Below are 13,347 nucleotides of genomic sequence, written 5' to 3' on the forward strand. Positions count from 1 at the left end.
CAGTGATCAGTGTCCATGTGGACTGTAGCCTGAAAGCGGTTTGGCTTCCTCTGCAGGAATGCCTATGTCTGACCAGTATGTGAAACTGGAAGAAGAGCGAAGACATAAACAGAAACTGGAGAAAGACAAGAAAAAGAAAAAACAGAAAAAGGAGAAGAGAGGTAAACATCATCGCCATAACTCTCTGCACACGGAGAGTGAGGAGGATATTGCTCCAGCTCACCATGTCGATATCATAACAGAAGAGATGCCAGAGGTCAGTTGCTTCGTTTGGTGGTCTCAGTTGGGGGGTTTACCTCTGTGCTCTTCTGGAGAGATTTTTCCCCACAAATTGCCAGCCAGTCTGTGTTGTTGCAGTTGAAGAGGTCTGATTTCTTGCAAAGCTGATTAAGAAATGACTGAGATAGTCCTAGGCTGTTCTTTGCAGGGGGAGAAATTATTGTCTTTTTGTGCACAAAAAGACAAAAATTGCCACTGAAGCTATTAAAAAAAAAAAAAACAACCAACAAACAATATGCATCTCTGCTATAAAAGTAACTCTATCCAAATAGTCACTTCATTTATTATGCTCTGCTGCTTCACTTTGACATTAACTTGCTGTCTAGTCAGCAGGTTTGCAGCTGATTATAATTAATTGCACATGCTAATGATGTAATCTGTATTTGTTCCTAAAATTTCCTTTAATCAAAACCAAACAGCAGCAATTCAAATCCTGCAGCTTATGAAGAATGGTTTTCTGTTCTAAATTAATCTTGTAACTAGATGCTGCATTAAAGTGCATTGTTTCTATAACTTACTGTGCCTGACTGCCAGCTGGCCTGTTCCAGGATTAACAATCTTAAAAAAACTTCGGGTAATGTAAAGGTTTAGCTTTGAAACTGCCTGTGGTTTGCTTCTTCAGTGGACGGTGTCTTTCTCTCTCCTGCAGAATGCTCTGCCCAGTGATGAAGATGACAAAGATCCCAATGATCCATATAAGGCACTTGATATAGATCTGGATAAGTAAGTGACAGTTTTGTGTGTGAATTTACTTAATTGCCAATCAGAATGCATGAGGGCAGGTCTGGGGCTAAACAGGCAACGGCATTATCTGCAGTCCACTAAGTGAAAAGACTGTCTCTCGCTATGTCTTGGAAGTAACCTTAGCTGATCATCCAGGCTGGGGTTCCCACTGCAGCATACATGATAAAAGCAAAGCTGCTGAAATAGCAAGGGGGTTTGGGACCAGCAGGGGAATCGTTTTGTGTGACTGGATGGAGCCTGAAAGCTCAGGCAGCGTAGCTGGGACCAGATGTGAGAGAGTTTGCGCTTTCGGGTGTACCAGTATCTCTCTGATCTAACCTGCGTTGGCACTGTGGCCCACGTTCATCTGTGTTCGTCTCGGAGCCAGCGTACACGTGGCAAGCCTGTATGCTCTGCCTTGTGATCCTCTGACCAGTAACAGCCAGTGTGTAGCATCCCCATTGCCCTGCAAACATTCAGTGTGGTGCCACTGTTGGAAAATCCTGTTCTATCAGGATTGAGTGAGCTGCATATCATAACTTTGACCAGAGGCTGGTCCGCATTCAGCTGCTGGACTCGTTCACAGTATGAGCACCCCAGGCTGCAGTGCAGCAGACCCTGAACCCTGCATGCCACGTGATAATTAGCAGTGGACTGTTAAGTATTGCACGTGGAAATTTTTTTTTTGGGTTGCTGTTTTACCAAATCACCACGCTAAAAATAATTGCTGATTTATTGTCCATGGATGCCTCCTGTAAAGTTTTGAAGGTGGGCAGGCACATGTGTGCGTGTGTAGTGTCTCTCTGGTATGTAACTTTAAAGTCTGTGCTGTTCTCTGCAGTTCTCAAATCTGTAGCACTTTGGCCCCTTGGTATCTTGCAAAAAAGTGATATAGCATTTTAAAAAGTGAAAGAACAGCTTCTGAAAAACTTCCCTTTTTCATGAGCTGGTCACATTCCTCTGAGTCTACAGGGGACAAGTGTATAAAAGGAAATCAATTTCTGACTATAGAGCTCATTTGCATGACAGCCCTAGAAGACATAGAGCAGAGCAGTTCGAATGCTGTGCTCCAGGAGGCATCTTTGGACTTTGGTATTGTTTCCATCCATTCTCTTTCCATTCCATATGAGTCGCTGTGCTCTCCTGTCATGTTTTCTCATGTCTCTGTCCTTTCTCTTTCTTTCTGTGCTTGCACTGCTATGTCTGTGTCACGCTCACATGCAGTCTGGTTTCAGGGAAGCCTTCCAGGTAAGAATATATTGCTAAGTGGTTGGTTGATTTCAGTGGACAATGTAAATACTTGAAGGGTGGTGAAACTATTGAAAACATTGACCCTCAAATTTGTGTGAGTCTTATTTCGTCATTGACTTTCAGCACCAGTCCCTGTTCCTGTGCAGGTGTATGTGAAATAGCTTAAAGATGAGATCCGTTTACTCTTCAAACAGATGGAGTCCATCTTGCCCTTACAGTGTTTGTTTCAAAGTCAAAAAATTAATTTGGTCTGGTACTTCATGCAATATAAGTGAAAAAATTAAGGCAGGTGAGACCATTAGAAATCTTCCTGAACTTGTTTCATGTTTGCTGCTCAAACATGAAAATTAACGTTGAGTAAAAGCTGTAGAAATGGAAAAAGTGGCAATTGGTGAACTTCTTACTGATTTCTGGACAGTGTTTGACAAGAATGGAAAAATGTCTGTGGTGTGTTTTTTTTTTTCCCCAAGTAATGGCTTTGGGATACAGTGTAAATCTGAACAACTACTCATGATTTTCGGAAACGGGTGTCTGAAATGAAACACAACTTTTTAAATGTGATGGTAGAGTACAGATTCATAGCATAAATTTTCAAAATGAAAAAATTTATTGCTTAAAATAATTTCCAATTGGAGTGATCTATTCATCAGTAACAAAAACCACGCCCTTCAAGGGCTGTTTGAGCCATGCTGTCATTCCACTGCTTGAATTTCCACGCTGTTGCAAACGCTTCCTACTGTTTCACATCTTTGCTCTTCCTTTGAGAGTGGTTCCACAGAAATGCAGCGTAATGCTACGTGTATGTATTCTGTAGGTGTTACTCAGCCTGCAAGTCTGGACTTACCCCTTTTAAGAGTGATCAGGTGTCAGCAAGAGCTTGGCTCGCAGTCACCTTCAAATTGTTTCTATTACCTGCTAATCCACAAGGGCAGTGCCTGCAGGTACATAAATAAAAGGTACAGAAGTATGTGCCAATTTAAGATTTTGGGGCCCAACTCTTTAAAAACAAAGCATACCTTGTATTGGACATCCAGCAGATAATCTGAGCTAAGGGAGACTGTTTGCAGAAGGGTAATGGTCTCTTGATTTTTAAGACCCTTAGCAGACAGTGAGAAGCTGCCAGTGCAGAGACACAGGAACGTTGAGACCCTGAAGTCACCAGACTCAGAAGCTCCCCTAGTAGAGAAGAAGAGCAAGAAACCCAAAAAGAAGGAAAAGAAACACAAAGAAAAAGAGAGAGACAAAGGAAAGAAGAAAGAGAAAGAGAAGAAGGTAATAGAGGAGGAAGAAGAAAAAAAGGTAATTCTCCAAGACTTGCATTATGTTAAAAACTGCTGTTATGGGCCGTATTTATTTGCTGTGTTCTGCTGTTGCTTAGGAACAGTCACATTTGATAATTCAAACAGCTGAACGTTTTCAACCTTTATTTCCTTAAATACCTGTTCTTATGGCTGTAAAAATTTAAAGATTATTATTAATAAAAATAACATTTACTTAATAAAAACAACATTTACTTGGCCTCATCAGTTAGCAGAATTCAGCTTACTGCAGCCTACACAGCAGATCTTCCAGATCTAATTTGGAAGCTGAGGTTACTGATACTCTGTCTATTCTTAAAATGGGGAAGTCTTTAGCAAAATACCTGGAACTCATTTTTGTTCTACATTGTGTCCCCATATACTTCAGAATCTTGCAGTTATAAAACCTGACATTAGTTGTCACTTACTCTGAAGACTTGAAGTATCCTTCTTGTTAATCACTCTGCAGAGATACACTCTTCCTCTAGGGTGCAGCCTGTGTGCCTTGAATGCCTGTAGCTATTGTGAAATGTCCGGTAATTTGGAGTTACTGTCGGCTGTGTCCAGGTTTGGAAGTTGCTCAAAGGCTGCAGTTAAACTTCTTGAACTATTTGTTCATAAATGTATTGTAGCATCTGTGTGCCAGCATTCTGGAGAGATGCATTTCCATGAAAACTTAAGGTTTTAATTTAATTGATGATTTTTTTTTTGTTCTAAAGAATCAAAACAAGTGTCGTGGTTTTGTTTTTCTCTTGAAATTCAGGGGGAAGACTTGGATTTCTGGCTCTCCACTGCTCCACCTCCTGCTTCCACTACCCAGCCACAGGTAGACATCTTACCACATCGCAGGAAACTTATTCTTATGATTGCATCTTAGCTGTGATACGAGTGCTTTGTCATGCTGCAGGAGAGAAGGGAAAGATAGGCTTCATCTCCTCAACTTAATGCTATGAAGCAATGACATTTTATCTCCCCAGTTTACAGACACTGTAATAGGAGGTTTCAGGCTTATTCTGTGCTGCAGATCAATGGATAGAAATACAGATGCAGCTACAGACTTGGTGGACTTTAATATTATTGTTGGGTTTTAATATTATTGTATGGTTTTATTTCCTAGTGTGAGCTAGACATTAGCAATATTAATAGACAGGAGAGACATAGTCTGAAAGAAAGTCTCATGAATTTTGATGGGAGATTTTAGAGGAAGAGACAGGGAATATAAGGGGATGGATTCCTTGGAAGAAATCTTTTGTATCTGGTCCTCAAGTGATCATATTTGCTGGGTTTCAGAGGCATAAAATGAAAGGCTCGATACCATGTTAATCAAATATAATTTTTGAAATAAAAGTTGGTGTTGGGAGGGGTGTCACTGTTAAGATTTCTTTGGTGTGGGATTCAATTTTTCAACTGTGTTCTGTTAGTGTCATAATCCTTCTGCTAATCTACTCAGAGTGAGCCTGTAGTGGGTGCTGCTGTTGTGGCTGAACCTCAAGAAGTAAAGAAGGAAGAAAGGGAAGAGCGAGATGAGGAGGAGGATGATGAAGGAAAAGTAAGTGGTTTAAATTGCTGACACCCTTAGCCATACTCTCCTAGCATCTTGTATTCCTTAAAAAGCACACAGGAATTACCACTTCAGTATAGTGACCACCTGCAAACAGGCAGCCAGTTAAGTCCTTGAAGAGCTCTAAACACTTCACAGGAAGAAGTTTGGTTGTTCCTTGAGCCAAGGGTCATGTAGCAGCTTTAAAGCTGAGCTTCCAAACAGCTGAAGAGATTTGACCTTCTGCTGGCCCCAGGCTGCTGTGGGTTAAGGTATTGTCATGCGAGTGGTCAGCAAGGGTGTACTGGGACTCAGCACAGAGTGACTGTTGGGGTTTAAGGAATGGGAGCTCTTGTTTTGGGTTTCTGCAGTAGTAGGAAACTTTGTTCGGTCCCAAAGGCTGCAGAGAGTGGGAGTTTGGAGTTGAAAGATTGGTAGAGGGGTCATGATGTAATGGCTAGAAATGTAGGGTTTCTTTAAGGGTTTGTTGTAGTTTCTTGTTGTTCTTGGTAGAAATCCTCCAAGCATAAGAAGAAAAAGCACAAGAAAGAGAAAGAAGAGAAATCAAAGGATAAAAAGAAATCCAAAAAGAAGAGTCATCACAGCGAGGAGGAGACGACAGAGTCAGTGCAGAATGGAACACTAGATGATGAACCACTACCAGTGAGTAGCTGTGCACTGGCTGCCCTTGCCCTGAGAGAAGGCAGGAGCCAAACTGTTTTGGGAGGAAAGAGAATGACAGCTCTTTTCAGAGAAACTAAGTATATTGCAGCTGTGATTTCTTTCTTGTTTTTCAGCCTATGTCCAGTTACCGCCTTCTTGCTGAAAATCCATATGTTAAAATGGTGAGTTTCTTTGGCTTTCAAATCCTGATCTCTTCTCTTCTTGTGTTCTCTAAGAAAAGAGAGCATACCCTGGGGATAGTACAGCGACTTTATGTAGACAACATTTAACTGAAGAACTGTTTAAATCGCAGGAGTTAGAAATGTAACAGAGCTCCATTTCTTTTCTTTTGGATGTCCCACTTAATAAGTTCTTAAGTTGCTGTTTTCCCACTGCTTAGCAGTACTGTGGAGCTGATCACCAGTGTGCTTTTCATTATCCTATAGCTGTACCAAACTACGTTCTTTCTGAAGCTTGCTTTATTCTGATGCAGTGTTCTGTTCTAGTGCTCTGCTGTTTGAAGTTTCTGAATCTTTCCTGTGACTTTTTTTTTCCCTTCATTTGCAGACCTATGATATTCAAGGAAACCTCCAGAACGATAGTCAAGTTACTGTCTCTGTTATCTTTGAGAACAAAAGCACTAGCTTCCTTAAGAGCATGGAACTAAATGTCCTGGACTCTCTCAACACTAAAATGCTCCGACCAGAAGGATCATCAGTACATGATGGGATACCTGTGCCCTTCCAGCTACCCCCTGGTATGCAGTTTTGCACAGGGTTCTTGGAGTATGTCTAGTCCTGCACTGCCCTCCTGTGGAAAGAATTGTTTGAACTTCTTGCTACTTGTTGTTTTCCAGAAAGACAAATCCTTCTGCCTGGGTGTTCGCTGGGCTTTCACACAATTCACTGGAGAGGATAAGCCTTCTTACAGTGTGGCTATAAACGCAGGTGGTTCTGTGTAGCAAGAGCAAAGCCTATAATGTAGGGCTGGGAGTCCGAATGCCTGAGTTGCTTTTTCAGGTGACCACAGACTGGCACACGCTTGAATGTGCCAGCATCGCCAACTACAGGAGTCTGAGATTCATGAGGAGTTTGCTATGAGATTTAAAATGAAACAAAGTTTGTGAACCATTAGAATCTGCTCTGGATTTATTCTCGAGCTATTGTTCCACTGTTTTAATGGCAGAGGCCATATGCAGTGAAAGTTTGTGATAAGTATGTACTTATTTGGATGGGCAGCTGAGCCCTTAAGAAATATTACGACACAGAAATGAAGAGTAATGGCTTCATACATAGTGCAATAGTACAACTGAACTGCTGAATTTCTTTGAATTTCACTTCCTTTGCCAAAGAGTTAATTTGAATACTGAAACAGCTCACAAGTTGTCTGGGATTTAGTGTCTTCAGGGTATATTTTGATCCCCCATGTGAAAAGCAGTGGGGTGTTTTTTTATTCTATATGAGGCAGTTCTTGACACAGACTTGTACATTAAAATAAAAGCATAGAAACATTAGCATTCAAATTAGTTCTGAAAACTACTTGGAAAGCTGTATAATCTTCCAATTATACAAACAGTTTAAATATATTGCCACTGTGACATACTTTGTCCAGGCACTCAATAACCTCTACCAAATGCCAGCTATCACTGCTGCTTTTCAGAGACCCAAGAGCTAAGTGCTGTAACACTGTTAATTCACAACAGGAATTGTGCGTATAACTTTCTCCCAACTACACGGAAAATTTCAAGCTTGGTTCAGAAATAGTCAATACATAAGGCTTAGCTGCTACGGATCAGTTTATTCTAACCATTACTTAGATATGGAAACCATTTTCTGACCTGACTTCTCCCTTTCCTCTCTTCATGCTAGGAATCTCTAATGAAGCCCAGTTTGTGTTTACACTTCAGAGTATTGTTATGGCTCAGAAGTTAAAAGGAACACTGTCCTTTATAGTCAAAGTAAGTGCAGCTTTAAAATCTGTGCTTCTGCTTCCTTTGGAACTGCATAAGGGAGCTTGACTTGGGTGGAAAGCACTGCTTTAGAGCTTTTTTTAGGCATCATTTCATCTCTGCTGCACCAGCCCATTCTGTGATGTGAGAAGTATTTTTACATGACATCTTGTGCAAAGAGTGTCCCGAATACTGCGTAAGCATGTCCTATATTGTCATTCCTGGCAGTGTGTGAGCAATGCAGCCTGAAACATATGCCACATCGCAGTGATTTTCTAGCTGACAGTGGTGCATCTGCTGGGGAGAGGAGGTCAACCAACCAGGGAGAGATGCAACCCAGAATCTGTTTGTTCTGATCTCGGTTATCCAGAAATCAGTTGGACACTGCTACCTGGTACAAGGATGGAAAAATAGTAATAAGAATTAGATACAGTTATTAAGGATGGAAACCCAGAACAAGAGTGAGGTTAGTTGAAGGCATTGTTTGATAGGTATCGACCTGTATAAGACTGTAGGTTTCTAATCTTACTTGAGAAGAATTCTTAATGAAGGAGCTGTGTGAACAGCTTGAAGTGAATGGAGACAGTTGTGGCTCCTTCAGAGTCAGCCATTATCTCTATTTTAAGGGTTTCTTAAAAATAGTATACTCGTCCTGTTTTCAGTACCTAAGAATCTGGGAGATCTTAATTCATTATTTTGCTTGGGAAATAGTGAACTGTAAAACCACATCTTCAAGTGTTAGTTTAAATTCAGTCTGCTCAATATATTTCAGCAGAGTGCAATCAAAAATGCAGCCCGATCCCTCTGGTTGTGTCCCTTACCTGCTCTAGATGTACGTGTGAACCTAGCTGCCCAAATCTTTTCTCTGAGTGGCCTGATGTTGTAGTGTGGTGGTTCTCAGAGTGATCCTTCAGGCCCAGCCAGGGTATATCAAAGGGAATTGAGCCCTAAAGTCTTCGTTGGTGCCTGTTTGGTAGGTGGGGGTGGTGCCTCCTCTTGCTGCCTCGGGGCTCCCATTCATCTCCTTTCCTTTGACCTGTTGCAGAATGATGAAGGTTCAACCCATGAAAAACTAGATTTCAAATTGCACTTCAGTTGCGCTTCATACTTGATCACGACGCCTTGCTATAGGTAAGTGCCATTTAGGGAGCACAACACTGGTGCTTTTGCCGCCCATGTGAAGCTGAGCTTTGGCTGCAGGCCATCTCTGCAAGACACGCAGCATGCGTTTGACTTTGGCTGCTTGTGACTGCTTTGGTTCAGTTACCTTGTGTAATGTTTGACTGTTCAAATATTTCCAGCAACTTATTTCAAGTGATTCTGAAGAAGGAGCTCTGTGCCCTGTAGGCTGGCAGAGGTCGTGTGGAAGTAGCTCTGGTTGAGGTCACAGGTACTCCAGTGGAGTCTGGAGTATTGTTCCCATATTTGCTGTAAATCCATTTTCCAAGAGCTTGGTAGTACTTAGACTTCTGCATCCTGAGATGTCTCAAGGTCTGCATGGGGCTAATGTGGCAGATTTCACCTGAATTTGTAGTACAAGTGTTTACTTTCCTTCCTGTTTTGCAGCGATGCTTTTGCCAAGCTCCTAGAGTCTGGAGATCTGCACATGAGTTCTATTAAAGTAGATGGAATTAGCATTTCTTTCCAACATCTACTGGCAAAGATATGTTTTCATCATCATTTTTCAGGTGAGTCTTCCTCGATGCAGAACCTTCTGCAAAATTCTGTGTTCTAAAATTTCAGCTGTGCTTGGCAAGTGCAGTGCTCTGTGGCCTCAACAATGACAGAAGCAGGTGATGGCCAGATTAAATAAATTTGGGAGAGGAGTTTTTTCCACTTTTGTAATACATTGGTATCCTCAAGGCATGCAATGTTCTTCGGAATGAAGCCTCCTTCTGTCCCTGTGGCTTTCCTCCAGTCCAGTGAGGCACGTGGCAGGTACCACGGGAGCAGCTTGCTTGTAGGTAGGGCTGTAACTGTTCTTTGGAGGGTGTGTTTGATCTCAGTGCTTCAGCTCACCTCTTTCCCCAGTGCTTCGTTTCAGTAAGGGAGAGCGTGAGCTATTCAAGTTTGGAGTTAGTAATTAATAACACAAGTACTGGATGAAGCAAAACAAATGGCTGTTTCATCATGCTCTGGTGTACGCATTAGGTGTTGCCTCACTGAAATTATTTCTGGGGAAGAGATCTGCATTCTGATCAGTATTTTTGCCACAAAACATTTGCAGCTTGCTTAAAAGACAAATGACTTAACCTTATTATTGTGAAATATCCTAGATAGGGAGCCAGGAGGAGCCAGGCACATACATCATCTTAACCCTGACTTCCTCCTCCCCTCACTCACTAGAAGCTTCTATTCCTGGAGGCCAGGCAAAGCAGTAGTTCCTCTTCATGGGAAGCGAAACTTATATTAAAAGTTGTCCCACTAAATGAAAACTCCTGTTTTTTTTATAGTTGTGGAACGCGTTGATTCGTGTGCATCAATGTACAGTCGTTCTATCCAAGGCCATCACGTCTGCCTACTGGTAAAAAAGGTGAGAGCGTTGTACCACTCTGAAACAAGACCCGAGAGAAGCGAAACCTGCAGCCTTTCCTAGCTTAACAGGAGGAGGGAACTATACCTAAACCATCCAGGGATACCACAGGCAATTCAATTCCTCTGGCCCCTCTAGCAGTTTCCACTGTGCTGCTGCCAAGCTTGTGCTTCCCCTGGGCTTTCTGCCGCCCAGCACATACCTGGTGGGTGGCAGCAGCCCTGAGGGTTCAGCCTGCTTCCCTCCTCGGCCCGCTCCACCGCCCGGGTCCACTCCCTGAGCTTGCCTGGGAATAAAATTGTCCCCGCTTAGAAGAGGAGCTAATGGATTTCTTTTTTCTTTTTCTTTCCAAGGGAGAGAACTCTGTATCCATAGATGGGAAATGTAATGATTCCACCCTGCTTAGCAACTTGTTGGATGAGATGAAAGAGACATTGTCCAAGTGCTGAATATTCCTTATAAAATATTCCAACAACAAGAAACACACCTGATGTGTAAAGACGAGCAGACCCAAGTGTTAAGTTTCTCCCTCGTACGCATGTACTATCCTGGGGCACGTGCTTTTCAGTTAACTCCACCATTGTTTGCAGTTTAGACATTTTAAGGCTGTATGTTACCTTTTTATTTCAAAACTTTTTACAAACTGTGGTGTTAACCCTTTCTAGCCCAAAGAGATCCTGGTGACATGACTGGAGGAGGGAGGGGCGGGCGCTATTTATTCAGCAGCTCATGATGATCCTGTAAACCTTGCCATCTGCGTGGGACGGTGGACTAAGCAGAATTTTATCAACAGTAGCACAGAGTCTGTTGGTTGTGCTTGTTGCCAGGGAAGGTTGACTTGATCCTTGGAAATGTCTTCAGGGCTGCTGTAGTTGATGTATATTTCTAGCAGAGGCTGGTGCTGGACCTGAAGGCCTCTTTTTTTTTTTTATATATGATTTATTATTATTATTATCTCAAGATCTATTTTGATCAGCATATAAACACTCTCCATCTCTTTGAGCTAATCCAAATGAGCCCTGTGGGAACTGGGATGTTTGAGTTTCTGTTTATAGTAGTTGCCTTGAGCCTTAACCTTCTTTTAGTGACAGCTGAAAGAGTAGAGAGTGAATGCATGAAACAGGCTGAAAGTGTTACTGTTTGGGTCTCTGCTCCTGTTGACCACCCCCGCAAATGGAGTCTGTCATGCCTCTCCCCTTTGAGCAGTCTCTGCTGATGTGTTTTATGAGTCCACTTCAATTTCACATTCCTGAAAAGTTAGGGTGTAGCAAGAAACTGGAAATCCAAAGGGGTCTGTTCCTGCTTTTTTGTCATTTTGCTCACCAGCTGAGGTTGACCACTACCAGGTTAGAGAAGCTCCCACGTGTGTAATCCCTTGTCCTCCGAGCAGTTTGCAGGTACAGGCCTGTTCCCTCCGTCTGGGCTGTGAAGCCAGAGGTGTCGTGCTGTCTCCGCTGTCCCCGCAGCGTCCCGTGGCCCTGCCCTCGCTGCAGCGGATGCAGATTTAGCAGCGCGAGTGTGGCTGGGTCCCTGCAGCAGAACTCCCCCTGCCTGGGTGGCAGGAGGGGCGGGTTGGGGAGGACTCGTGTCTGTGGCAGGTTACTTCAGAGGGAAGAAAGAGGGTCTGCGAAGTGAAGCCCGTTCTGCACTATTGAGATCTCGTGGAATCGCTGACTGGAAAGGGATGTCACCGTGTCCTTTACAGAGATGCTTAATTGATGGCCTTCTCCAAAATCTTTTGATTTTTTAAATTTTTTTTCTCCCCAGTTCTTTTACTTCCTGCTCCATACCCAGCAAACTCAGAACACGCTTGAACAGTTTTGCTTTGAGGCACAGGTCAAGAGCTGTTGGTCGCTGTTACCAGAAGGGTCCCCAGGGAGGAGTTGGGTTGGTCTCCACTTCTCCAGCACCGCCATCACTCCAACAGTATCAGCAGTGCCCAGCAGAGTTGAGCTAAAATCCTGCGCAGGGAACAGATAAAGTGTTGATTTTATCCTTTTGGGGGAATGTCCTGTACTTTAAGCGTGTCTTGTGCTCTTTACACTCTTCCCATTTTTGCAAAGGCTCTGTTCTGGTTTTGTTGCTAGGACCAGCTTTGTGTTCTGACCGCACTCGTGCGCTGCAGGAATTTGTTTGCAGCAGGCTTCACTGCTGGTGAAGTGGTAGTTTTTGGTATTGGTCAACCTCTCTTGGTTAGCCAGTTTGTGTATTAGAAACTGAACATATTAAAATTGTCTTAAAGGATAATGTTCCTCAATTAGTGTTTTTTTAATTCATGGATGAAAACTGTCACTTTAGCATGTAGAGTCTTCTCTTACAGAATCCTGTGCAGTGATTCTAGAATTTTGAAACTGTATGATGTGTTACATTCACAAATTTATTTGCTATCAACATTCCCTTGAAAAACAAAAAAAAAAGAGAAAAAGAAAACAACATACCACAAGCTGCTGTAATGATTTTGTGTCAAGATGATCCAATAAACTTTCAAAACAAAGTTAAATTTTTGGCTTTGTAAATAGTCCTTTATAAGACCCTTCCTGTTTCTAGGCACCCAAAAACATGACATGGGTTTACCCCTGCTCTGAATGTTTTGGGGGGGGGTAAGAGGAATCTCACTCCAAAAGCTCCAGAGGGGGTAAGAGGTCACTTCTCGCACTGCTGTGTGGGGCGGTGGGTTTGTGTCAGCTGGGGACTGGTGTGTCCTGCCACTCCCCTGCCCTGGTGTGTGTGTCGGGGCCTGATCCCACACCCGCTCTGACAGTGGCCACAGCTCCAAGGCGTGAGGTACGTGAGCAGAAATGGAGTCTGAGGTGGGGGAGACTGGAATGGTGCTGTTCATCTCGTGTGTTTTAAACTCACCTGACTTCTGTAGGCACCAAAGCTGACTCCTACACACTTTGGATAACGAACTGGTCAGGCTGTCATGTTTTAGCAGTCCTCTGGAAGGGAGCATAGCGAGCAGCACTTGTCACTAAGAAAATTACAGGGAAAAAAAAATCGGTCTCAGTTAAAGCTGCATTAATTTTTTCATATTTTTTTGGATCGCAATTGCTGCTAAAAATCTAAGGATTTATGAAAATCAGAGCTCTGGGCTTAATAAGATGTCTAGAAA

At 42.8% G+C, this 13,347-nt stretch overlaps 1 protein-coding gene across 4 annotated transcripts in view; it reads left to right on the forward strand.

The window, feature by feature from the left end:
- The window catches only part of AP3D1 (adaptor related protein complex 3 subunit delta 1), a 46,233-nt gene extending 33,498 nt beyond the window's left edge, over nucleotides 1–12,735 (forward strand). Inside the window, exons 20-33 of one of the 4 annotated variants that reach the window (XM_074808979.1) lie at nucleotides 57–256; nucleotides 929–1,002; nucleotides 2,227–2,250; nucleotides 3,348–3,552; nucleotides 4,315–4,377; nucleotides 5,002–5,100; nucleotides 5,605–5,754; nucleotides 5,889–5,936; nucleotides 6,322–6,511; nucleotides 7,623–7,711; nucleotides 8,748–8,833; nucleotides 9,269–9,390; nucleotides 10,156–10,235; nucleotides 10,589–12,735. In XM_074808979.1, coding sequence (XP_074665080.1) covers nucleotides 57–256; nucleotides 929–1,002; nucleotides 2,227–2,250; nucleotides 3,348–3,552; nucleotides 4,315–4,377; nucleotides 5,002–5,100; nucleotides 5,605–5,754; nucleotides 5,889–5,936; nucleotides 6,322–6,511; nucleotides 7,623–7,711; nucleotides 8,748–8,833; nucleotides 9,269–9,390; nucleotides 10,156–10,235; nucleotides 10,589–10,684 — 1,526 coding nt within the window. In that variant the 3' untranslated portion in view covers nucleotides 10,685–12,735. Of the gene's footprint in view, nucleotides 1–56; nucleotides 257–928; nucleotides 1,003–2,226; nucleotides 2,251–3,347; nucleotides 3,553–4,314; nucleotides 4,378–5,001; nucleotides 5,101–5,584; nucleotides 5,755–5,888; nucleotides 5,937–6,321; nucleotides 6,516–7,622; nucleotides 7,712–7,930; nucleotides 8,169–8,747; nucleotides 8,834–9,268; nucleotides 9,391–10,155; nucleotides 10,236–10,588 lie in introns of those variants that run through there. The other 3 variants (XM_074808980.1, XR_012621130.1, XR_012621131.1) reach the window with 3 other exon arrangements.
- The last annotated feature ends 612 nt before the right edge of the window (nucleotides 12,736–13,347 follow it).

Source organism: Strix aluco, chromosome 29 (assembly GCF_031877795.1).
Source record: "Strix aluco isolate bStrAlu1 chromosome 29, bStrAlu1.hap1, whole genome shotgun sequence".
NCBI classification, from domain to species: Eukaryota; Metazoa; Chordata; class Aves; order Strigiformes; family Strigidae; genus Strix; species Strix aluco.